Source organism: Lepisosteus oculatus, chromosome 12 (assembly GCF_040954835.1).
Source record: "Lepisosteus oculatus isolate fLepOcu1 chromosome 12, fLepOcu1.hap2, whole genome shotgun sequence".
Taxonomy (NCBI): Eukaryota; Metazoa; Chordata; class Actinopteri; order Semionotiformes; family Lepisosteidae; genus Lepisosteus; species Lepisosteus oculatus.
Window position 1 is genome coordinate 19,019,752 of NC_090707.1, and position 27,296 is coordinate 19,047,047.

The 27,296-nt window shown below is 35.3% G+C and overlaps 1 protein-coding gene across 1 annotated transcript in view; it reads left to right on the forward strand.

Moving 5' to 3' along the window:
• cwc22 (CWC22 spliceosome associated protein homolog) overlaps positions 1-27,296 on the forward strand; it is a 48,934-nt gene that overhangs the window by 5,306 nt on the left and 16,332 nt on the right. Inside the window, exons 2-14 of the mRNA XM_015359046.2 lie at positions 2,434-2,524; positions 5,882-6,084; positions 7,809-7,864; positions 9,924-10,037; positions 10,606-10,983; positions 13,425-13,553; positions 13,662-13,830; positions 13,926-13,979; positions 15,124-15,259; positions 15,583-15,789; positions 17,632-17,694; positions 18,089-18,181; positions 20,355-20,439. Coding sequence (XP_015214532.1) covers positions 2,434-2,524; positions 5,882-6,084; positions 7,809-7,864; positions 9,924-10,037; positions 10,606-10,983; positions 13,425-13,553; positions 13,662-13,830; positions 13,926-13,979; positions 15,124-15,259; positions 15,583-15,789; positions 17,632-17,694; positions 18,089-18,181; positions 20,355-20,439 — 1,778 coding nt within the window. The remainder of the gene's footprint in view (positions 1-2,433; positions 2,525-5,881; positions 6,085-7,808; positions 7,865-9,923; positions 10,038-10,605; positions 10,984-13,424; positions 13,554-13,661; positions 13,831-13,925; positions 13,980-15,123; positions 15,260-15,582; positions 15,790-17,631; positions 17,695-18,088; positions 18,182-20,354; positions 20,440-27,296) is intronic.

A 27,296-nucleotide genomic window follows, 5' to 3' on the forward strand; every position in this document is an offset into this window, starting at 1 on the left:
TGGCTTGTGGGTATTCAAAATTCAGCTGGACGTGAATTTTTGTCAAGTGGTTCGGAGAGATTTAAAATAATTCTGGTTTGGTGACTTGACTGTGTGCAAGATGGGGCTGTAATAAGCTTCCTGGTAACTATAGGTGATGAGCACTTGAGGTTTGAGCAGTTCCTTTGAGGCTATAGGCAGAAGTGACTAGAAACCTGTATGGAAACAGAGCAACTGGTAACCTTAAAATTAGCTCAGGGAAAACAAGTGCAGAGAACTAATTGCATTAGCTTTGAATATTCCATATTACTAACTGGTCCATACAGTTTTGTGATGTTGATTTGGAAGTGCAGTAGGTAATGAAGCAGCACAGCTATTAAAATATATAATTCTAATTTTTGTAGGGTATTATGGTTTATTACATTTAAAACCCTCAGAAATGTATATATTGAGACTTATGAATAATGAATTAGCTGCATTAGTGAATGGTAGTCATTCGCATCTCTACAGCTTTTTACCATGGATTACATCAAATTTATATCCACTTACAGGCCTGATAAATGTGTTATCCTTTAAACAGATTTTGCATCTGTAGTTGATGCACATGGCTTTTTTTTTGGCAAATAGCGCTTATATAAATATGATAACTTAAAGCCACTCCTTCAATTTCAGAGTGGAATTGAAGTATCACATGTTTGTGAAAACTCCTGCTGCTATAAATTTGACATTCTTTGTAGCATGATTTTCCTACTGGGCGTAAAAAACACTCAGCAGCGTTATTGCATTGCAAGTGGGTCCCGAAACGTTGCAATGTGTATAACCTATAACAGCACAGCTGACAAAGTAGGTATTGTGACAAAAAAAATAAGTCTTTTAAAGTTGTTTATATTGAAGTTGAAAGAGGAGGTTAAAACATCTATTGCAATCCGAAAACGTTTTGCACCATCAGTAAAGCTTGAAGAGATTAATAAAAAAAAATAGTTGTAGTTTTAAACCTGAAATTGTTTGCATTATTGTGGCTAACATTTTAATGAGCTGGGCTCCCTGAATTATTCTTCTGAGTGTGTTATTCATTTAAGGTGATGTATCTGTGAATGTTGTATTCATTGGAAAGAAGGAAGTATATCCTAAGCTTTGGAAATATACACTTATATTCACATTCACAAGAATGTTTTGCAAAAAAGTTTCAGGTATTTCCACAGGAAGAAATTATGGGTGATTAAAAAATAAGTCATGTCATGAAACTTGTTTGAAAGAACGCCAGAGTTGTGTTTTCTTTTATAGAAATTTGTTAGGACATCCTGGACTTTAAACTATCAAATGCAAAAGTCACTAATGCACACTCACAACACATCTCAGTTAAATGTTTGTGGTCTTTAATAAAAGTTGTTTGCGTTGGCTTCCGTAATCTGTTTTGAAGATATTTAAGATCTATGGAGAATCGATATCAATGATAATTGGAATATTTAGCATACAGAAATGGAAAAAGCATCTCCCTATCCTAGACTCTCTCTTATATACCGCTAGAGGCCGCCACTGCTTTTACCAGGTATTATCTTTGGTCAGATGAGTCAGAAATCCTATGTAAAATTGATGTGTAATATATTATGCATAGCCTGAGAGTCCAAATAAATTCTTTTAGCTTAAATTGTAAGAAAAGTTTGAATGCTTGAAATGATTAAAAATTACCTTATGTCTCTTACATTTTCGTTTTTGTTAATTCAGTGTATTTTGAACTGATCTGCAGTTGTTGCACAAATGTGTAGCATAAGGCCTGAATTTAGCAAAGCTGTTGTCTAGGAGCTTTGAGCTTTGATTTGTTCTCAGACACCTTTCATTTGTGCCGAGGACAGTACACCTCGAGCTGTTTTTGTGTGAGGCGTCCTTTATATTTCACAGTGCTATATCAGTACAACTTCAACTAGTCAGATTTGCATCGTATTTTCCTGAAATTTGTCCCTGATTACAATAAGTTTTCAATCACATTTTTACAGTGAAATGCATTAAAAAATGAGATTTTTCTCAATACTTCCTCTCTCATATGGTCTCTGCTGAGAATTGTGTGCTGTATCGCATAAAGGGCTCTGAAAGTTTTTTTTCTTTTATGTAATTTCTGAGTTTTTGAATGATTTATGGTTTAACATGATTATGTAATGTTTTTTTTTTGCGCTTCTGTTCCTTTTTGACCATAGGATTTCTGCATCACTTGATTCTTTTTTGGCTTGTATATACATTTAAGTGTTGCAGTTCTCAGTTTTTGTTGCTGTTAGATTGTTCTAGCCATTTGTTTAATGTGTATGTAGTGTTACTTTGGTGTAATTTATGCAGTGCTGGCATTATTATGCATAGTTATGGTTTCTGTGGTAGCTCTTATAGTAGATACATGGAGTTGACAACAAACCTGTGCTCCAGTTTCAGCATATCTTCATTACTTCTCTTGTCTCTTGTGCACAGGCTTCCAATTCTCTTACCATGGATCAGTCTCCAAGAAGCCGGAGCTCCTCTGAGGAAAAAGAAGAGAGCACAAGCAAAGGAAGAAAAAGTGGTAAGTTATGAATTTGTTCATGAAGAGCACCTTTCCTCAATGAATGTTTCTTTTCTTCATTTGTTTTCTACACTAATTATTTTAGGAATGCCAGAGATGGATTTATTACTTTTCTGCTTCCTGGCTTTTGGATGGTCTGAGTTGGCTTGTGTGTTTTGAGTTGCTCTTGAACGTGACCAACTGGCTCTCTGAAGACCATCTAGTGATTAATATGGCTAGATGAAAACTGTCTAGAGCTTTTACTGTGCTACTTATTCATAAAAGGAAGTAGGTAAGGTTACAATTACTACAGTATGTTTTGAACAGAATCCCATTAGAATTTAGGTAATTTAAGTGACTTGTGCCACCTTTTGTGCAAAGAGTATGTGGATTCTTCAAGGATTAATTACATAAGAGGGGGATTTTACCAAAAAAAGTATGCTGTAATTAATTCTGCTAAATGGATTCTTCTTTCTGTTGTATCAAAGTATTTTGTTTAGTAACTCATCTATATAAAAGTCAGCAGCTCTCTCCTTATCATCATTGGAGTTGCTTTTACGGTGGTGTTGATCTGTTCGTTTCCAGATAATGTTTATAACCTTTTTTTCTGCTGAGATATTGCATCTGCCTCACTGCTGGGACTTAGAGCTGAATATAGTATAACCTCATGCTTCTTGACAGTTCCTGCTCAAGGGCATTTTAAATGCGCTAGAACGCATTGCTGGTGATATTCGGTGCCTTTTTTAATTCAGTTGCATCCTATAAAAGGATGGCCATCTCGGTCTTCATTCACAAAGTCAGATAACATAGAACACATTGTTGTCCTCTACAATATAAAAAGTTATTTAGAGGATTATTAGTGTTTAACATGCTGCCCTTTAAAACTCCTTAAAATTTACTGCTGTAAATTAAATCCAATGTGCATATACAGACTATGTAAAATGAAAAAATTGTATTTTACAGATCAGTCTTTTTAAAACATCTGTATGTCCATCTGTATTGGCAGTCAGTTTGTTAGTGTCTTGTTTCACTTTGGCTTTTCCATGCCCATATTTCAATGTGTTATTGTAGTATGAAACCTCTAGGGCAAAACAGTTGTGTTATGGATTGTAAAATAATGAATCTCAGCACATATAGTACCTATATGTTTCATATCCATATTCATATACAACGTAATGTCATTTTCTTGCCAGTGTAGTTTTACCAACGTTTTGCATTTTTCTCTTTAGTCTGTTCTAAAGATGTCATACTGTGCGGAACTAGTGCTCAGTGTAAACCAATCCAGCATAACTTGTAAACTTCTCAAGGTGTGGTCATAAAAATGATTGATACCTTAAGGTAAATTATTTTTGAAATGCAGTCCAAAATGTTTCTGTATAACAAAAATGGGTTGCTGTTGAAAATGAGAAATGTGATAGGATAGCAGTTTTAAAAAAATGTCATTTTATATCAGGTTTTCTATTAGCATTCTCAAATAGCTTTTATTATGCCTATAAATGTTAAGAAAAATATCAATTCAGTGTTTTAGAGATAGTTAGGTTAAAAGGTACTTGAACTCAAAAATAGTTTTGAATGTGTACGTGTTGTACAGTAAAGTACTTATATTTTGTTTCCTACATGTGAAAGTTAACATCTTCCAGTCCTTATATCATATTATATTGTTTCTTATGAGAGAAAATTCCCTGCATTGAGTTGCAGTCTGAGTGGATGTTCTTTTGGTCACTGTCCCTCCATTTTACATTATACTTATGGGGAAAAGATGCTCCATAAAAACTGTTTCTCTATAAATAACCTTTTTGTATTGTATATCGAGTCGTACCAAAATTTTACTTAAAGTAAAGAACCTAGAAGTAAGCAAGCAAAGAACAATTAGAACAATAGTATAATCTTAGCCAAGTGAAATAAGATTGCCAGATGTGTTCCTTTTGATGCAGTTAGTTAATTTGGTCATTCTTAATGTGCAGCAAACAATTTAGATGTATATGCATTTGTATTTCGTGTTTTGACTGTGTGTGGCATTTTACATTTTATGTTGTTGTCCTCTGTTTTGAGTACTTTTCTGCTACAAATGAAATTGGCTTTCAACTGAAACTGGAGTTGGTCTGTCAGTTTTCCTCCCCTCCCCCCCTTCCATTCTCCCTTAATTTAATTGGTGAAATGTCTCCCTTCCCTACCTGATCTGCTGTGTGTTTTGGGGATTCTTTGTGATTAATTTTCCCTACTTAGATAATTCAGTTAAATTCATACATCTTTTAAAATATCACATTTCTCCAGATATTTTTTAACAGCTGGCATTAGAATTTACACATACAGCAGTGTCAGCACAGAACAATTCATCACTCAGCACATTTCCAAGCTCCACTCTAGAGGAATACAACAGTAGGTGGAGGAGAGGGATTAATGTTATCAGACTATTACTATGGTTTCATAATTGATTGAAAATAGCATTGAGGGTATGTTCATAGTAAACAAATTTTAATAATTATGAATTTTAAGATAAACATATTTTGCTTCACTGGTGGAGAAGAGTACTTTTGGTTTTGTTGTTTCATAAATACTGTCATTCCCAAAAGTTACTCAAAATTGAAATAATAGCCATGAGGTTTCATCAGATCTCCTGCTATTGTTTAAGTGGTGGTAATATCTGAGATTGAATTCCTCTTACTTGAATTTGTGTTGTAAATTTGTGATTTGAAACAATTGAATTAAGTGGTTCACTAAAGGTAAGTACAGTCAAACAATAGAGTTCTGGTCTTTTTTTTTGCTCATTTGAAAATTTTAATTCCATTTTGGTCAGCCATGCATGGGGAAAGTGGCCTTGAAGTAGGCTTACATAATATTCAGATATATCATGAATCACAACATGATGTGACAAGTGAGTTGTATAGTAGCTGGTTGTCTGCATGAAGAGGTGCTGCTTTTAATACATAAAATGTTTTGGTTAAAAAAATGCATTTTTGAAATACGGCAGATATGTTTACTAAACCATTTCTAATACTTTTTGGATTTGATTAAATTCGATCTTTGCATTCATTTTTCACTTCTTTAATTACCTGTTTTAAATGTAGCTCTCTTAATTTGATTGTTCAGCAGTTTACATCAGTGTCTTTTGGTTTGTCAGAATGTGGCCCATGTAATGCACAAATAAGTATATGACAGAAGATAAAACAGTGGAGTTTTAAAAATAAACATGTTTCTCAAAATGTCTGGTTTGTTTACGCAACTGAGTGGCGTGGCATAAGTCATATACATGTTGTGCCATAAATAATTCCATATTTTCTAATAAATCGTTTGTTTTTTTGTATTTCTGGAAAATCAGAATATCTAAAGGTGAATACGTAAAATATTCCATCAAATAATGAAATTGTTGTCTTGCAGAGGATATGGAGGGAGAGAGAAGCTCAGCGGGTGTCAGAAAGAGAAGTCCTGATGCTGGAGGTGGGAGGGGATCCTCTGCAAACAGTGACGATGACACTGAAAATGGCAGCTCAAGTGGCTCAGACAGCGACAGCAGTAAAGACAGCAGAAGTCGCTCAAGTGGAGCACCCAGTAAAATGAGAAGTAGAGTGGCACAAATCAAAGTAAGGCTCCCGGTCATCTTTTTGGTCTGTGAAGTACAGAAATAAGAGATATAATCATTTTATTGGCCAATACAATTTCTTGCATTAGGAATTCGTCTTTTCGCATACCCCTGCTTCGCTCTCCATGAGACACACAGACAGAGAACGCAGCTTGGGGTCAGAGCATAGGGTCAGCCATTGCACAGCGCCCCTGGAGCAGTTGGGGTTAAGGGCCTTGCTCAGGGGCCCAACGGAGTAGGATTCCTCTGCCAGCCACGGTATTTATCTGCCAGCAACCTTCGAGCCACAGGCACAGATCCTTAGCCACAGTTGCACCGCTCCGACCCTAATATTATTATTCCAATTTTAATGTAAAAAAAATCAGGTTAAGGGGCTGTTAACTTGCATTAGAACCATGAGGCATTCAAACAAAGTGGTAGCCACAGCCTTTTTTGTGCTTTAAACTATTTTGCGCTTCGACGTTTCATCAGTTAAACATTTATATTCTATCTTATATCCCTTCTGTTCTGTGAATTTCACAGGTGCTCCGCGAAACTCTGTATCAGCTTTATGATCGGCTGATGCAGATTGTGCATCATTTTTATGGAAGCTAAAATGCTTTTTAATATTGTTGAACCAGACTCTGCTGGATCCAAAATAAACTTTGTCCACACAGCCAAGTTGTCAAAAAAGCTGTGGTTTTTGTCTGAGAATGGTAAAACAGGTCTCAAAATGTTGACTGCACATAAGAGGATCAGCAAACCACAACATTCTGCTGTACTACTGTACTGTAATAGCCATTTTGTGAGTAGGCCTGTTTCGTGTCCTTCAAGAATTTCAGTGGAAAAAAATCTGTACTTTCAACCAGTCAGTGATAAAATGCCTCAGCAGCCTTAGAGGTTCATTTAGCCATTTTGGGGTTTGTGAACTCATCTAATCTAAGACTGTAAAAACAGTGGAATAGTTGTTATAATTGTTTGTTTAGTTCTTGTAGTACAGTGCAAGACATGTTCATAATATAATACTGTGATATATATCCCTATAATGCCTTCAGTATTTTCATTTCAGTTTAATTTCTGATATGCTGTGTGCATTCATGTTCTAAGCTGTTTTAATTAGCTATTGGAGTAGATTTGCTACATATTTTTAAATTAAGAATTCATATCTGAAAAATTCAAATTACTTAATCTGGGTAAATTTGAAAAAAAAAAGGAAAGTTGCAAGATGGGGGCAACTGTTAGGCCAAATGTAAATTCTGCTTCATGTAATAGGTGTTTCAAGCTAATGAATTCAGAGGAGAAAAACAATGACCATGTGCAGTATGAATGTTAAGTTATATAATTAAATGTATACATTAAAAATAATCCAGAAACCATTTAATAAATGTTGCAATTCTCAACATTTGAGATTAATGGTACACTAAGAATAGATTTACTTTATATACAGGTAATTTTTCTAGGGCTATTTATAGAGCTGTGGTGTTAATTGGGTATAGAATCTTTTGGGAATAGAAATAGAGTATGTATCTGAATTTTGTTACTGTGTCCTCTTTTACAACAGCAATAGCTGTTCTTCAACTTTAAAATGTGAGTGGTAATCTAAAATATATCTAGAAATACAATAAATATATAATAATTATCTATACACATCATAAGATAATATTATCTTATCTATACATATCTAAAATATACCTTTGTTTGTGAATATAAAGTTAAGCATTGACATTTATTTTCCTTTTATTTAAGCATCGCTCAAATGAGGAAGAAAAAGACCGACACAGCAGTCCTTCTCCAAGTTACAGGTATAATGTGGCAGCTAAGATATTTTAATTGTACTCTGAGTATTTTGTTTTTAATGTCAGTCATTGTCAGCAAGGATTTGCTTAGTGCATATGACGGGATTTTAGTGATTTATATGTACAGAACATTAAACAATTTTTTTTTACCTTCCTGCTTGGGTAATAAGAAAAACAAAGTATATAGCTTTTGGCTATGATTGACTGTTTTTGGTGTTCTTTGAATCATGACTGATCATGATACACTCGAGTGCTTTGATCAGTGGTACTTTGAGGGACCTCCAAGTCGGATGGTTTTCATTCTAAATTTCAAGTGCTAATTGATGCCTTTAATTGTTCATATTCCTTGTTTTTACTTTCAATTTCCTTTTTTTCTGCACTTAGTCCTGGGTTTCAAAAATGCAGCACTTCAAAGGTTATGTGTTAACAGCGTCAGCATAGAGAACATAAAGCAGTCTTTCCACAACTTGCTTACTCTTATTTTTGTCTAAGCAGGTCTTATTACAGTTGATATTTCTGATGAACAGACTCAACTAATAAAGATAATGTATCAGACATACAGTGATATTTTCACCCTCTTCAGAAGTGAACTTTGTTTTCATACAGCACACCTTAGTTAGGACAGCTCTAAAACTCAGGATTTGTTACAGGGCTGATACCAATTACAAATACCAATCAGCTTTTTAAACGCTGATAGTAAAAACATCAGAAATTAGTCTATGATAAAAGGCTTGGCTGGAGCAAAAGCCAGAAGATATAGTGGTCCCCCAAGACCAAGTTTGATTGTTATTTATTAAACCTGGAATAAATCAAAAGAAGAAAATGCAATGTGTTTCCAAAGAAAAATACATTTGTGGCATTGGTAGGTTGGAGGTCAAACTAAGTGCAATGTTGCTCACTTTCAGGTGTATACCTCAGACAATTTCTAACCTAACAACTCATTAGAGTCAAATGCAGTCTGTCAGTGATAGGCTGTGATTTGAGTCACACCATCTCTCCAAAATTGATGGGAATGTCCAGGGGTGGTGGTCTGGGCAGGAATGTTTAATTGCCATAAAACTGCTCTACAGTGATTAATGATCGCCTGAGTGCACAGTGCTACATTGATTAAGTCCTGGGACGTCACTTGCCTTTCTAGCAGGCTCATCCTGATTTGACAAAATTCCAGCAGAACAATGAAAATACTAATCTTGCTGGTATAACAGTGTTTTGCAGTAAGTGTAGTAGTTATGCTGTGCATGCCCTATGCCCTATGAACCCTGTAGAACATTTGTTGGGTGATCTGGGGCAAAGTGTGTCAACTAGGGTTCAGACACCGGTGAACAGACACGTGCTTGTCCAGGCTTTGAGAGAAACAAGAAGAAACCCCACAAGACGGCATTTGCAATCGGGTGCAAACCAAGCATCACAGATGTACAGCTTGTGATTATTTCTGCATTATAGCATCGATTGCACAAGATACTTTCCTGCAACTTTCACAGTAAACCCCCTATTGATCAACCTTGTTGATAACATGTTAATATATTTACAGATGTCTATTCAGTACAATACCGGTATAATGGACATTGTACTGCTTTAAGGTTGTAAAAAAAACTTAAGTGGTTTTAAGTTTTTTTTTAATTCTGAGTATATTTTACATCAGACATCAGAATGTCTAGTAATATCAGGTATTGTTACTTGTAAATGGTACACATTTTCTTATAGCCTTGGGTAGTATCCATTGGAGAGATGTTGTACAAACTGCTGAGTCAGACACTTCATGTGAATTATGAGTAAATTAAGTAAATTAATTTTGTCAAAATGAAGTGCCATTCACTTTCTATCCCATTATGTGTGCATATCAGCCCCAACTAAAGACATAAAACACTGTGAAAATGCATGCAGGGGAATTTATGTTGCAAACAAACTTTATTAGTGTATATGAGTATAAGTTTTAAGACTCTCTTGGGACGTTTTTTAAAACAATGATTTTTGTGATGAAAGATATTTGTAAAAATCAATAATTTTGTTGGTAATATTCTTGAGCACTTTATTTTGTATTTAAAGCAATAGTTGTCTTTTTCAGGGATGGAGAAGGCAGAAGGTCGCGTTCACCTCCAGTGCGGGATCGAAGTTCCTCAGAAGATCGCGATCGGCGATATGAGCGGGGGCGTCCTGCCGTGGGAAGATACAGTGACAGGTGACTTGCGCTTTACACAACTGTCTGTTGTAATGTAGTGAGCATGCTAAAAGTATAATTTCAAAAATGTAGGAGCGGGATATAATGGCTGGTTATTTCATAGTATATGTTTTGGCTCATTTAGTTCATCTTGAGAGCTTATTTCTTGCAATGATAAATCAAAATGCTTTTTTATTCTATGTCCACTTGCTGTAATAATGACTTTTATGTGAGTTTAACAATATTGATGAACACCCATAGAAGTTCATGTTAAAGTCAAAAACATAAATGTTTTTGATGACCTTTGCATCAGTATACATTTAAGGCTATATAAACGTAGCCTTTAAATTATTTTCTAATCATAGTTGCTTATTTTTCTGATTAGTATTTGAGTGGGTAGAAGGACACATGGTAAAGTTTTTAGATTATTTTTTATGTACTGTATTAGTCTCTTCATTATCAGCTTAAAGCAAAATTTGCAACAAAATTAAAAAAATAAGCACAACGTGCAAACCCATCGTACATCTTCATATAGTTGGAAAACCAGTTTTTAATTCTTGTTTTGGATATTTTTTTTTATCGGGGAAAGAGAGCGGCACTCCAGCAGAGAAAGAGACCGAGAGAGAGAGCGACATTCTGACAGGGAGAGGGACCGAGACAACGTGAGAGAGTGGTATTCGGGTAGGGAGAGGGACAGAGACTACTATTCAAGCAGGGACAGGGGCCGTGAGCGCCGGTCCAGCAGAGAAAGGGATCGTATGCGTCACTCCAGCTGGGAAAGGGAGGTGGATTCCAGGAGGAGAGGCAGATCTCCATCCCCTCTCCAGAGAGAACCTCCCCCTGCTGAAGAGCCTCCAGTGAAGAAGAAGAAAGAAGAGCTGGACCCCATCCTGACTCGCACAGGTGGAGCCTATATCCCCCCTGCCAAACTGCGCATGATGCAGGAACAGATTACAGACAAGAGCAGGTAAGCCATAAATCCTTCCCATTGCATTTCAATAATGTTTTGGAGAAAATAAAAATCCTTTTTTACGTTTTTTTTTATTAAGTGGAATAAACTAAGTGTTTTAGATTCAAAACAATAAATCTCAATAGTGATATGAATTCAGTCAGTTTTGACAAGTTTAATATTTCCAGATATTCCATTAAAGGCAAAATGGGTTCTGGTTATTATATTTGGCAGTGAAAGGTGATTCAAACTGATGTGGATGGCAGACATTGGTAGGATGTTTCAGAGTCTCTGATTCCAGGGAGGATTTTTGACTTGCTTGACTTTTTTTTTCTGAGAATGAAATATGGTTTGCCTCAAATTTGATGTATAGCTTGTGGCTAAATACTCTTGAGAAATTCAATAGAATATAATGTGATTGATTTTTTTTTTTCCTTGTGGTTTTCTTGAAGCAAGGGTTGGGATAGTTCTTCTAAAATTAGATGCACCCAGTTTGCTCCCTGCTAGTGGTTAAATGTTTTGGATACCTGTTGTTAAAGATTTGTGGTATCACTTTTTATATCTTTTGGAACAACATTCTGTATTCTCTATTGGCAGTCATACTATCACTGAGCTTTCTGTGTAGCTCCTGTTAGAAGAGCAGAAGGACCCTTTAAGAAGATGGTGAATTTTCAGTCTTATAAAGGCCATGTAAAAACTTCAAGACAAAATACAGGCTCAGCATTATTTTAGAATTTCAGACTTGGTGAAAAGCTTTCTGGCTAAATTGTGGTTGCTTGGTCTTTTAGTCCTTTATACCATAAGGTCTATAAATCATATTTAAAGGTACAGCTTTCTGTGGCACCTATTAAAAAATAACAGTGCAAGATTATTCTTACATGTTATTGTATTCTGTAAAGTAATACTTTTAATTTTCAAGAAATGTACGATATATCTTTACGAAGGTTTTAAAGGTACAGTAATGTGAAAAAGAAAGTACACCCTCTTTCAATTCAATGGTTTTACGTATCAGGGCATAAATAACAATCATCTGGTCCTCACCAACTTCTATAATTAGAGAAATCTAGCCTCAGATAACAGACAACACATAACAGATTTCACTGTCATTATTTATTCAACAAAAAGAAAGCCAAAATGCAGAACCTATGTGGGAACAATCAATCTGGGAAGGGTTATAAGGCCATTTACAAACAATTTGAAATCCATCATTCTACAGTGAGAAGGATTATTTACAAATGGAGAACATTCAAGACAGTTGCCAATCTTCCCAGGAGTGGGTGTCCCAGCAAATTCACCCCAAGGCCAGACCGTATAATGCTCAGAGAAATCGCAAAGAACCCAAGAGCTTCATCTAGGGATCTGCAGGCCTCGGTTAGCATGTTAAATGTTAAAGTTCATGACAGTGTGATCAGAAAAAGACTTAAGTATGGCTTTCATGGAAGGGTAGCCAGGTGAAAGCCCCTTCTCTCCAGAAAGAATATGGCAGCATGGCTTAGGTTTGCAGAGTTACATCTGAACAAACCTCAAGATTTTGGGAAAAATGCCTTTTGGACAGACGAGACCAAAGTGGAGATGTTTGGTCACAACGCCATGTTTGGTGAAAACCAAATACAGCATATCACCACAAACACCTCATACCAGTCGTCAAGCGCGGTGGTGGAGGGGTGATGATTTGGGCTTGTTTTGCAGCCACAGGACCTGGGCACCTTGCAGTCATCGAGTCGACCATGAACTCCTCTTTATACCAAACTATTCTAGAGACAAATGTGAGGCCATCTGTCCGACAGCTAAACCTTGGCCGAAATTGAGTCATGTAACAGGACATTGATCCCAAGCACACCAGCAAATCTACAACTGAATGGCTGAAAAAGAAAAAGGTGTTCAAATGGCCAAGTCAAAGTCCAGACCTCAACCCCATTGAGATGCTGTGGCGAGAGCTTAAGAGAGTTGTACATAAACGAATGCCCTCAAACAATGAACTGAAGCAATGTTGTAAAGAAGAGTGGGCCAAAATCCCTCCAAAACTATGTGAGAGACTGATAAGCTCATACAGAAAACGATAAAAGTGGTTCTACAAGCTACTGAATTATGGGGTGTACTTAGTTTTTCACACATGGCTTCTGCATGTTGGCTTATTTTTTGCTGATTAAATAATGACATAGTGGAATCTGTTATGTGTTTTTTGTCACCTGAGGTTAGATTTAATTTTAGGACCTGGTAAGGACCAGATGATGTTTTTGTTGTCTTCATATATAAAACCATAGGATTGAAAGAGGGTTTACTTTCTGTACATACTGTACATAGTATTTGTGCCTCATGACATAATAAAGCAATACACCTTCTTAAAACAAGTACAATCAACAAACAATATAATCCTGTACGTTTGAAGGATTTTTGTAAAGGTGCATATTACATTGTGGTCTCTATTTCTAGTTCAGTGTGTTTACTTTTTATTGCAGTCTGGCTTATCAGAGAATGAGCTGGGAAGCCTTGAAGAAATCCATCAATGGTCTCATCAACAAAGTGAACGTCTCCAACATTGCCAATATTATCAACGAACTTCTACAAGAAAACATTGTGAGAGGAAGGTAGGTATTTTTTCTCTCCATAAATGCAAGTGTGTATTTCTGTAATACTTCTGCTTTCCAATAACTTCTTGCGATCTAGAAGATGACAGTGTGGTCGTTTTGTTTCAGGGGTCTTTTGGCCAGGTCAACGTTACAAGCACAGAGTGCCTCCCCTATTTTCACTCATGTATATGCTGCAGTTGTGGCAATTATTAATTCAAAGTTTCCTCAAATTGGAGAGCTCATTCTTAAGAGATTAATTCTTAACTTCCGGAAGGGGTACCGAAGAAACGATAAGGTAAATGAATAAAGTTTTTTTAAAATGCTTTATTTCTGTGCTGTAATTGAATGCATTTTACTTTGAAAGCATTAACGTATCTTATTTCTTTCCAGCAACAATGTCTGACAGCATCAAAGTTTGTTGCCCACCTGATCAATCAGAATATTGTAAGTATACTTAATTATATTCTTATTTGTTTTTAATGATACTGGCATGGTGCTTTACAAATTTTAGGCTAATCCTAATTAAACCAATTTTTGGAGTAACTTTAGCCAATATCTATTTTTGCAACTAAACTTAATAACACAATTTTGCCGACGTTTTTATCATTTAGTCACTAATTTAAATGTTTTATTGCACCATAAGTGTTTGGTTTTCATTAATATTTGGTTAAGATGTTTTTGTAATTGAACATTGTGTGAAGGATAATATTATGAAGAATAAAGCTGTTTAATTTGATTGTGCTGGCTTCTAGAAGGTTAGGAGAAAGCTTATATTAATATTCTCAAGTCTGTTTACTGTTTGTAAGACAAGTTACATGTATTTACAATTAACAGCATTGTCAGTGAAACAGATGTACAGTATATGAATAAACAAGCAGGAACATGACTCAAAATAATGTACAAACTGGTGAAAGAATGGGTAATAAATCATTGTAAGGTACTAAATATACAATGCCTCTCTTACCTTAACCTTGATGGTGGCTGCTACCACTAAATGTCTTACTGTTTAAGACCAAAAGATAAACAGAACACCTTTGGAGGTCTCTGCATCATTCAGGGGGTGCGTGTTTCACTTCCATAGAGAAGAATTATATTGTAGATTTGTTTTTGTCTGATTTTACTTAAAGGAAGAATACAGTAGGGGCTTTTTTACCCAAAGGGATGTGGGAGTACAGAACAAAGTACCATTCCATTGTCATTGAAGCCAATGCCCTGGTTTCTTTTTTAAAAATAGTCAGATGAGTTCCTTGGATCGGTTAGCGACTGACTACTAAATGGGCAGATTTGGCAGGGGGCAAATGGCCTTCAATTATTGGAAATCAATTATTACAAATAAAAGTTTTATTTGTAATAAAACTTTGCTCTGTGCAACTATAATCTAAAATAGTATGCTGTATTATTTTTTTAAAGGACTTAATCCAATTTACTCATGTTAAATGATGTTTCTGTTCCTAATTAATTAGGGGAATGAATATATCTGGAGAACAGAGAATGCTAAACTTAAAAAAAGATTAATACTTTTATGCAGCCTGGAATTAGCATATTTAGTAACTTAAGATTTTATGAAAATATGTATTACTTTTTACAGGCTCATGAGGTTTTGTGTTTGGAAATGCTCACTCTGCTATTGGAAAGGCCCACTGATGACAGTGTGGAAGTGGCCATCAGCTTTCTGAAGGAATGTGGTCTCAAATTGACTGAGGTCTCACCACGTGGCATTAATGGTAAGTACATTGTGTACAGTAGAGCTTAACATAGCCACAATCCATCCATGTATTTTGACAGATCAGATGCAGTCTGTTTTCGGTTTTCTAAAAAACTGTTATAATTTTTGTTGTGGATGATTTTAACATCAGTGTACCCCACTGAGCTATATTTTATCATGTCCCTTTTATAGTATGGTTCCGTATTGATGAATGGGATTTTTTTATGTGGTTATCATGTTCGTTATAAGTAGTAATAATAGTAATAGTTATAATAAGGTTTACTGTTAGATTTTGTTTGTCATGTCTTATTGTCCTATTATTGATGCTCTGTTTTTTTACAGCTATATTTGAACGGTTGCGAAACATCCTGCATGAGTCAGAAATTGACAAACGTGTCCAGTACATGATTGAGGTTATGTTTGCAATTCGTAAAGATGGCTTTAAGGATCATCCAATCATTCCTGAAGGTCTTGATCTAGTAGAGGAGGAGGATCAGTTTACTCATATGCTTCCATTGGAAGATGATTACAATCCAGAGGATATTCTCAGTAAGTTTTGTAAAAGAGTGTGATCCAGTAATGTTTTTGCATGTTTTTCTTGCATATTTAGAAATTGTGTTTTTCTGGGAACTCTAAATATATGCATGATCTGCAAAATATTTTCCTTTGGGCCGGTTTTATCTGATATGGCATATCAGCAGCCATATCACTCTGCAACCCACAACTGGCAACACATTGAAGCTAAGCAGGTGTGAGTCTGGTCTCCACCTGGATGGGAGACCTCCTGGGAATACTAAGATTGCTGCTGGAAGTGGTGTTAGTGGGGCCAGCAGGGGGCGCTCACCCTGCGGTCCATGTGGGTCCTAATGCCCTAGTATAGTGGCGGGGACACTATACTGTAAACAGGCACTGTCCTGCGGATGAGACATAAAACCGAGGTCCTGACTCTCTGTGGTCATTTCTTGAAAAGAGTAGGGGTGTAACCCCAGCGTCCTGGCCAAATTTCCCATTGGCCCTTACCAATCATGGCCTCCTAATTATCCCCATCTATGAATTGGCTTCATTACTCTGCTCTCCTCCCCACTGATAGCTGATGTGTGGTGAACATTCTGGCGCACTATGACTGCTGTCGCATCATCCAGGTAGATGCTGCACATTGGTGGTGATGCAGGGCAGTCCCCATTACCTGTAAAGCGCTTTGAGTGGAGTGTCCAGAAAAACACTATATAAGTGTAAACAATTATTATTAATTATTATAATTGTTATCCAAACAGGAGTAATAAAAAAGGCAAGCACATATTTCTGATAATAGTAAAAACAGCCTCTAAAATATTTCTAGTATCAAACATTTCCAGACCTATATAAATTTGCAGCACTGTGGAGTAGTAGGTTGAGTTGTGAACAGGAAGGTTGTAGGTTCAAATCCCAGGTGAAGCAAAACTATTGTACACTTCAACAAGGTACTTGTGAAATTGTTTCTTTCATATGCCCAGTTTTATTAATCGTAAGGAGCTAGTAATGTATTTTATTATTATACTCGCAAGTGTCAAATAATATTGCTGATAATATGGGATATCTTTCACATTTTCATTTCTTTAATGTTACTGATTTTAGCATGCATTTAATACAGGAACCTTTACATTGGATTCTTATGAATCTTGTTTAATTTTCTACGTTGACATTTCTACACATTCTTCTGTGCTTATAGATGTTTTCATTGTTATAGCAAAGTAAGTTTTATATCTTAAGCAGTTTCTAATTAATGCAACAGTAATTTAGGAGTAATCCCTATCGTACGTTGACACAGAAATGTATACAAAACATGAAATATTTTTGTTCATTTTAAAAGAATAAGTGAGTTCCAATAGCACTAAGTCCTGGAGATGTGGGGTAACTTAAATCCCCTTGATAGTTTTTGTCTGCTTTTGCAAAATCACATAAATTGAATTAGAAGAGAGCCCCGTTACATATCCGTAAGCAGTTCTCTCTTTCGGGCAAAGACTAATTATGTATAAAGGATGACAAGTATGAGCCTCTACTTTCTCAAATCTAATTAAGCGTGAGCAGAATTTTAACACGTGTAATGTTGTGTGTAAAAATCCTTCCTGAATATAACTCTGCTGTTGGTACTCCATATTTGGAGAAGCTGCTTCTGTGGTTCCAAAGACAAAGTGCTATAATTGAAAATCTTTGCAAAAAACACTTAAGGGTATGCTTGAAGCTGTTATCATATTAAGTGTGTTATGAATAATACTATTCTAATAGATTGCAAATGCATTTTATGGGTAATTGCCTTTGATTACATCTCATTTATAATTACTTAATTGCTGTAAAATGTCTAATTGCAAACTAATGCTCTTGCTATTAAAAAACAATGTTTAATGTTTGCAGATGTATTCAAGATGGACCCTAGCTTTCTGGAAAATGAAGAGAAGTACAGAACAATTAAAAAGGGTAAAGTTCTGAATTGCTATAGCAATAATATATATTATTAATGTAATGTAAAGCTTTTATTTCAAAAGTGTTTAGGTGTTTGCATTGTGAATATTTCTATGAAAAGAAATATGAAAGATGGTAAATATATTTTCTCAGGTTTTAAATTAACAAAATTAATCCAGCCACTCCTGCTGTAGAAGGCTAGTTATTGTCTTGTTGGAGAATATTTTGTGCCAATGTCTTATTATATTCAGTTATTTTTAGACTAATCATTTATACCACGAAGAACTTTAAAGATCAGTCTTAAAATCAGCATATCAGTTAAGTTTTGTAGAATCAGAAGACAAAAGTCAAGTTTTTGGTGAGCTTGGTTACAAAGTCAATTCAAGTCACATTGATTTCTGTGCCTTAGAGATTCTTGATGAGGGCAGCAGTGATTCAGGTTCTGGAGATGATGCAGATGGCAGTGATGAAGATGAAGAAGATGACGACAATGAAGAAGAAGGTACAGGTGCTGCGGTTCATGAGATATATCAGAATTTTGATGTATTGTATGCTAACTGCATTATCATTGTTAATCAATAGCAGGTGTCCAAGTTAATCCAGTTAATAAAGATATCACATTGGTTACCTTTATAATGCTATAATGGGGGGAGGAGCTTTCAACAAAAGGTACCGATATTAATTAAAGGTATTCACTACCTGAAAATTATAAATGATGAAATCGAATATTTCATTCAATTGTATTTTCTCCTGCTTTTGTAAAAAAAAGTTTTATTTAAATTGCTCGTTATCTTAAATCTAGGATTGTCGCATAGTCACCTGTTGTCCTTCATATTTCACCAATACTGGCTTACCATTAAAGCAATTTAATATATTTATTGTGGATGAAAGCACTTAGGTTTTTATCATTAAAAGCGTCATGGTGTGCATGCAATATAAGTCTATTCTGTTTTTAACTATAAATCATTTAGGATCTCTTAATTTATTCTATGTACCATATACCTGTTCATCTCTGTGTACCAGTTAAAAACTGTTTATTCCAGTAGTCCTTGTTTAGAGCAATCAACTGATGAGAACATGTGGTGAAAAACTATTGACACGCATTAGATATTTGATAATGGAGTTACTTTTTCAATGGTGTTATCCACTTGACTAAATCTAAGCATTTTCAAATTACATCATCAAGTTGTTTTGAGTGAACAGTATCCAGTAAAAGCTTGCTTGGGTATTTTTAAGTTATTTTATGTTTGGATAGTAAAAGCAGTAGTTTCACAGTAGAAAGTGAGGTTTGGTTTGAGACCCTAGTCGTGCTAGCCTGTATGTCTGGTTTTTAGAAAGTTGTAAACCTTTTCACTGTACTGTGAAAAAGTTATATGTATTTTCAGTTTAACACTGATTGCATTGCTAAACCACTTTTTGCTATGTTGTTACTTGACCATTTTTATCCGTATTTCATTACATGATAACTTGTTCTTTTTTTACCACTTTTGCTAAGTCGGCAATGTTTCGAATTATGTTGCATCAGCAATTTTAAATGTTCTTTGTGAAACCTTAACAGGTAATGTTGTGTAAAGTATAGCATCTGTTCTTTCTCAAACATGTGTAAGTCATTCTGTCATTTTAAAGCCTTTTCTTACATTACTGTTGGATGCTTCTATTTAGGCAATTTTAAGATTTTATATAAAAAAGATCAGATAATATATCAAGTGGTATTGGTGCTTCACATATTGAGATTATCCATATGAAATCTGGTAATAGAAGGTAAAAACGCAAAGGAAATTCAGGGCACAGTACTCATATCAAGGCTGAGTTATGACCATGTTCAGACTATTTTAATATTTTTAAAACTAAATAATTAACTGGTTGAAATTATCACTGTCAACGCATTTTAAATGGAAAAATGTTTATTGGCAAAAATGTACATGGAGATATATATTTAATTTTAATATTTATAATTATAATTTAAAATCTGGACCATGAAATTATCCTTTAATCAAGTTAGATGATAGGTCTGTTTGCTTCTTTTATTCTGTTAAAACATCGTCGAATAGTTTCATATTATTACTGTCAAACACTGATATTATTAGCTTAATCCTAATTCAACTTTGACACCCTTAATAAAATAACACTTCTCCATGCAAGAGTGATTTTATGCTGACTAAGTACTATTCATCTTTTGAGTTTGGTGGAGAAGTGCTTTTGAATTTAGTAATTTGTATTCAACCTTACTTTATCTAATTTTAATTCTTGCTTGATCTATTTACCCATCTTTATATTTTATTATTACTAATGCAGATATTAATATCAGTTTTCTTGGATTGTATACAGTCTGCTTATTCTTCTTGTCATATCCTCTTGTTACTGTTACTATTTGTTATCTAGTGTAAAACACAATGTTCTGTGCACAAAGGTTTATTTATAGGACTATAAAATACTTTGAACCTTTTATTCTTATTGAAGTGAATCTTATATTGTCTTCATATGTGATGATCGATCTGTTAGGTGAGTTACAAGCTTATCACAATTGCGGAGTAGAAAACATTTAAAATAATTCAGAAAACCCTTGTATTTATACACCTTAATAGCATAAATGTACCCGTCATATCATTAATATGTAATCTGTGAAGCAAAATGTATTTAACTGTCATGTAAAACAGAGCATTTCCTTATTTTAGAACAAGAGAAAATCACCATTCACGATAAGACAGAGGTGAATCTGGTTGCATTCCGCCGTACCATCTATCTTGCTATCCAGTCAAGGTAAGTCGACCTTTATGCATTTCCTGATTTCATGAAATTTATAGCTTCTACATAGCTGTGGTGATAAATACATAAAAGTCAGGTTGAAAGTAAACTTTATTATCCAGCTGCATTTGAGATCCATGTTGTAGTGTATTCTCCTTATCAGGTGCAATTTAGTAATTTGAGATCAACTTGAATTATAAATTAAAATACTTTATAAATACTAATTAATACTGTACTCTCTCAGAAATATTAATAATGAATAATTGTAAAAAGTTCTATAGATTTTTTTTTGCTTTCTTTTTAGTGTGAAGTAGTAGTTTCATTGTATGCTGTACTGACATTTTGTCCAAACAAAAAAAATAGACTTTCTCAGGCTTTTATGCACAGAAACTGAAATAATCATTAAACTGAAAGCTCTTGGGTCAGGAACATGAGTGCTGTGATTTGTATTCCAAGCCAATCAACACAGTAATTTGGGTTAGATATTCATTGGAGGAAGTCACTAAGTTCAATGATTTTTATTCTTGGGGCATGTGTGTCAACGTTGCTAGTCTGGTTTCGGCTCTAGGTGGGTAACCACTAACCAATAAATACAGGGTGCATTTAAAGTAAGTTGGCCTGTTCAAACAATTGCATTGCTAAAACTGCATACTGTGGAATGTGGACCACATCAACCGTGGGTAACAGTCCCATAGACTGTGAACACTAAACACGTTCATGCAGTATTGAATGGTGTCAGTTCTTTCTAAGCATGCATGCCATCATGGAGACATATGGTGTCTCCATGACCTAATGTAGCAACTTCTGTGTGTAGTGTCTTTATTTATGTGAATGTGTTCCCCATGGTCAATTTTTCTGCTACAAATGTCATTGTTTCTTGGAGTTCAGTTTTCACAATACAGTTGTTTAAATAGGTCAGATAACTTTATAAATAACTTGTACCTTAAAAAGCCTGAAGGAAACAGCTATTTGAATTTATTTCACAGATCTCAGGTGCGCCGTGTTTTGTAAAGAAAAAGTATCCTTTTCAAACAGGAAAAACAAAAATAAGCAGAAGAAAACAGCAATTGCTTGAACTACCTGCTAATAACAGGTTCCTTTGATAAACTGCTGTTTATTCAGCTGCTTCTGTTCACCTGGAAACAATTTAAATAATTACGTACAGTTCAAAATTGTATGGGAATCTTAAGTCTCATTATTATTTAAAACATGATTTCAGGCTCTTATGTACCCGTAATAGACAAGTATGTGTACACTTCCATTTTCAGCCTGAGTGAAACTCTCAAACTAGTACAAAAACAAATTCACGCAGAGCGCGTTGTCATTTCCCACACTAAATGAGCCTTCCTTCACAGAAAAAGACACAAATGCATGTCCAGGGAAAGAACAGATGCTGTGCCAGAATCGTACTGTTGAATACTAATACATGAACCTATTAACATGCTTCTTCTATAGCTATTTCTATATTCAATCCAGGATGAAAGTAGTACTGTGACCCTGGGACAAATCTCAATCCACATTTTTGTAGAGCATGGCAGATCTTAGGGGTGAGTCAACTGCAGAATGGAGGGACATGTCTGAAAGGATCTCTAGAAAGCTATTCAGCTCAGACAAAAAAATATTTTCACTGTAAATCGTCATTAAGAGGCAAATATCTAGAAGAAAAGTAAAAGCAGTTGTTCTATTCTAGTGGTTGATTTACTAAGGTTTACACCAGGCGTACAGTTTGCTTTTTAAACAAATTGCATGATGAACTGGTATGCCAGTTATGCTATATCTGGTATGCTATATCGAAAGGTCTGTATTTAGATAAGTGTCATTACAGGAAAGTAAATATTACAAAAAATGTGAAGGATCTTTATCTGGCTTCCTCCACTGGGCTTCAGACTGATTAAGAAAAAAAACAGTGCAGTGGTTCAAGTTAAGAATAAAACAGTGATGGCTCAGATTAGAGCTAAGCATTTGTCTTTAGCCTGAACAAATGGATAAGCTACCTTAATAGAGTTGCATTAAATGGCAAAAAAAGCCTTTGAATTTTTATGCAGTAGGATTTTGTTTCATTTTGTAAGAATACCTGAAATTTCTTTTTAGTAGCAGCCTATACAGGGCATTTAGAGATTTAGATTGAAAGTTAATCATTACAGGTCACCCTTTTTTATAATCTTTTGTCTAAAATACTGAGAACCTTTTTGTGCTAAGATGTAGAAAAATAGATTGGTGTGTGAAAAGCTGTTTAAAAACGCCACATTCAGGTCCTAGCAAATAGATTGCTTCTGGCCATTTGACCAGTGAGATGTTAATATTTGAAAAATCCTTTCAGTTGCTTGACTTCCATAGATAAAAGTATAATAAATTCATGCTCTCTTTTGGTTTTTATCTTTTATTAACCATTTATTCACTAAAGCAGTGATTTTTTTTTGCCCTAAATGTGTTTTATTTGCTGAAAATCATTTTTGATCACTTTAAATTACATTGTCAGACTGACATGTAATAATATTAATCATTCAGTACAAACTATACAAAATGAGGGATGTGCAATTTTAGAAGTTTTCTGTTAAATGTGAGGCACAACTATCATGCAATAATTAAACCCAAAATGTAAAGAACCTAATATGCAAATGAAAACATGCAAGCAGTTTTGAAAACCTCAAGTTGTTTTTTTAAACTGCGGGAGAAATCTAGTAGTGATTCGTTACCATGTGTGACATTGTACAGTCTTGCTCTCTTTAATGAATTCTTTGTATGAAATCCTTGAGAGATTTAATAAAATACTTTTGGAAAAATCCATTAAGCATGAGATGTGTTCAACAGAGATGCGTTATACAACTACTGGGATTATTTTAGTGTTGATACTCTGTTTCTTAGTACTGTCTCCTTGAGCAGTTGGAGGAGCAGCTGGTGCATAAACATTAGAATCAGCAGGGGTAAAGAAATGAACAAAAAAATCTTGACAGGTGACCTGCCAGGCTATTTATTAATGAAGCTCAGCTACATGTAGCTTTCCATGAAGATGTACATTCACTTCCTACCCTATTACTTGTATACAGAGATTGCTCAGTAATAGTATGTACCTTGTACAGAGAGCGTCAAAAGAGGCTTATCACTATTTATACCTGTATGTTTTTTTTAGAAAAATGAATATGGATTTTAGATATTGATTAAATGCTTTTAGAATAATTTTAATTGATCGAGACGTGATAAACAACCAATTTGTATTACTGTATAATAATACAATAATAACCCATGTTATCATCAGGTGTTGATTGGATGTTATGATATAAACTGTTGAATGTTATGTCTTATTAAAATCAAGTATAAAAGACAAAGTAACAATTGTGTCATGCTTATCATTTGTGCATTCAGTATGTTGGAGAAGCACCTCAGGTGGATCCTCCAGCTATGGAGCCAAGTCCTGTTTAGCAATAAATCAATATTTTTTCTAAACCATCCAGGATGGTTAGCATCGAGTGAGATATAGATATGCAGAATGGTACAAAAGACCATTTCATGGGAAGATCCAAGTTTGTTGGGCTGGGCAGGAGTGTCCAGTCTCTACAGAACTATACTTGTGATTGGCAGCGTGAGTGCACAGTGCTTAGTTGATCAAGTCTTTGGACCTGACTTGCTACCCTTTATTATTGTTTGCATATGTTTAACAAGCTGTCTTATTGAGGTGAAAAGAAACAAAATGATGAGAAAGGCACATGTTAGAAGTGCAATACCAGTAGAGCATAGAGCAAGAGTAAAAGCAGTGTACATCGATAGCTGGGACTGGAAGTTCAAAGAAATGTGAAAGATCAGATGTGGGCTGAACAGATGAGTCTTGATATGATGAAATTTGATTGAAGACTGTGTAGTTCTGGTTCCAGCTGGTAGTTCATTCAGCCAATCTGGAGCCAGGGATGAGAATGAACCAGCCTGGAAGAACAGAGAAATTGAAAGAGGAAATGGGATAGATGAAGGGGTGAAACAGAGGGAGAGTGGTTAGAATAATAGTAGACAAGAACAAGTGTTTTGAAATATATGTGTGAAACTATAAGGGCCAGAATAATGACATGGAATGAGGTAATAAAAGACCAAGAGAGAGGCAGATGGCCAGCCAGGAGTGAGTTCACTGGGAGGGAGTAGTTTAATTGGGTGATCACCAGGGCCCAAACCAAATCAGTGTAGACAAGTGAGTGAGGAAGGGGTGAATCCTGTGGAAATTGTTCAGGAGGACGAGCCAGGAATGGCCTAGAGTAATAATGTGACGAGAGTAGAATAAAGGGGGATAAAAATGACAATGATGTTCCTGGTGGAAGAGGCAGGGGAAAGAGAGGTGGATTCAAAGATATAGAGGTGGAGAAGTTGGCAGAAGAGGAAGAAAATGAGATCAAACTTGAATAGCTTCGGTTTAAGGGAATAGGAGTGCATCCAGGAGAAGATGGGTGAAAGCCAGACATTAGTATAAGAGATTCGTTTATCAGAAGAAAATACAGTACAGCATCTGCGTAGAAGTGCTATGAAAAATCACACAAAGGCATCAGAAGTCCTAGAAAGCAAGTGTAAAGAAGCCAGCATGGGATCCAGAATAGAGCCTACTGTGACATTACTAGAGGAGTGAGTGAGGTGCAAGCGTTAAGCCTTGCTGGGAGACCTTGTGTCAAAGACTTCCAGGTCAGCAAGTATTTACAGAAGGAAAGTGCGTTCTGCAAGTTCTACAGAAAGTTCAAGAAGGATTAAGAGAGAGATGAGAGGAAAACGGCATTAGCTGTTCGAGGGGTATTGGTGACAGAATAGCGTTTTCTGAAGAGTACATTTGCCTGTTTGATGGTTTCAGCGAGAAAAGGGTGAAAGAGATGGGTGCACAGTAAAGAGAAGATGGATCAAGGGTAGACTTTAAGAAGGGTGTGATGCAGGTTTTTTTAAAGGAATCAAGAAAACAGACTGAGGGAAGAGAAGTGTTGAGGACGATGGAGATATAGGACAGCTGATTTGGATAAAATAGGTTGGGAGAATTACCAGACGGTAATTATATAGCCCATGAGTAAGGTGCTGGTGTCAGTGTCAGGGACAGTTTATGACTGAGAATATGGGGCTTGAATAGGTTGAGGGTGGAGGTAAAATGGTGAAGAGCTTGCAAATGTCCAAAACTTTAAAGAGAAGTAAAGTCATTAGCAGAAGAAGAGAGAGGGGATTAGATGGGAAGATGAAGAGCAGTCCTTATGGATTGTTAGTAGAATACTGGGTTGTTTTATAATGGGAGTGGTTTGCATAAGAAAAAGCTGAAGAAATAGTATGAGAGCAAGTCTAAGGAAGAGAGCAGTTTCAATCTGTTTCGTCTCAGCTGAACACAGCTTGGATCTGGCTAAGCAGAGTGTTCCAGAGATGGAGAGGAGGAGGAAGGCAAGATGACATTGTGATATCTATACTATGGATGGTATACTTTAGTGACAAAAGTTAATCACTACATACAATGTACCTGTGTTACCTCTATATAATGCTAATACGCTTGTTACCAAAGTCATTTCCTGACATCTTTGTGAATTGGTTGCAGTTATAAATATTTCTTTGATGCACAGGTTAACACTAATCATAAGATGAATTATTAGATGTGTGGTGCAGACAAGTTCTCCGTATATATTTATGGCTACAACTGTCAGCTGACAAAACATTTATTGGATTTTTTCAAATAATTTTCAATAGATTTAGAGTGCCCTGCTGAATGCAGAAGGCTTAGTTTCCTTACAAACTATAGAATATAAAGATAAATGGTGATGTGTGCACTCTTGGATATAACATTTTTCAATTTGCTGTTTACTGGACTCGGCTTGTAATTGTCAGTGGATGATGGCTAATTGGACCTATCAAAATGCTCCACAGGCAGTACAGTTTGATATAATCTAATCATCTTTTCTTAACCTTGGGGATTTTCAAACTAGAATTTGTTATTGTGCAGACCTATTAAAATATCAGAACTGCTTACTGAGAGAGTGCAGCACATTTAGTGCCAAGCTAGCACCACATTCCTTTCTTATGGCTTCAGTTTTACAACTGTGATAAATAGATTACTGGACAATCAGCTCAAAAACCCAAAGAAGTTGTTAAACTGTGTTTCATCCCACTGGGGAATGTGTGTATGTGTAACATAACAGGAGGCCAAGCAAATAGTCAGCAGTTATTTTAACAAATACTAGCCAAAATGTATTATAAGGAAGTTTTTACTTTAGCTGTTGCCATCATTTTAAGGCATCCAATAACTGAAAATAAGAATCAATCATTGTTGATCTCATTTGTAACTTGAAAAATGAGTGCACATTAAATGTAAAAATTGTAACAATAATTTAACTATTACATTCACTAGTAACTTAAATTTTAATGTGAGATTTTGGCAGTGTTGGGAATGTTCAAGCTTTTGACATATACCAGTAATTAAGAAGCACCAGCTAATATTGTTAATAAATAACTATAAGCTTTTTTTAGTGGGAAACTTATCTCAAGGCACTGTTAAAAAAAAATCTAAAAGCCAATGCAGTTTTACAGTTGTGCTAGAAGACAAGGGCTTTGAAAATTGTGATTAAGATCCAAAGAGGAGAGAGACAACTGAAAGATCTATCTTATGCTGTGTCAAACCCAAGAACATAGAAACTCTCCAAGAAAAGATGGACCTGTGGTGTATTAAATGAGATGTGATAAATGAGATACTTTACTATAGGAATTATTTTTATTTGTTCTTTAGTCCAGTCATTTTGTTGACTAACTTTAAGAAATGTTTTAAATGGATTACATAAAACCCTTATGTTCTGCTTCAGATATCAGAATTGTATATTGTATGGTACATAAAAATGGAAAATGTTATTACTGTTAATGGTAAGAGGTGAATTGTGTTGTTT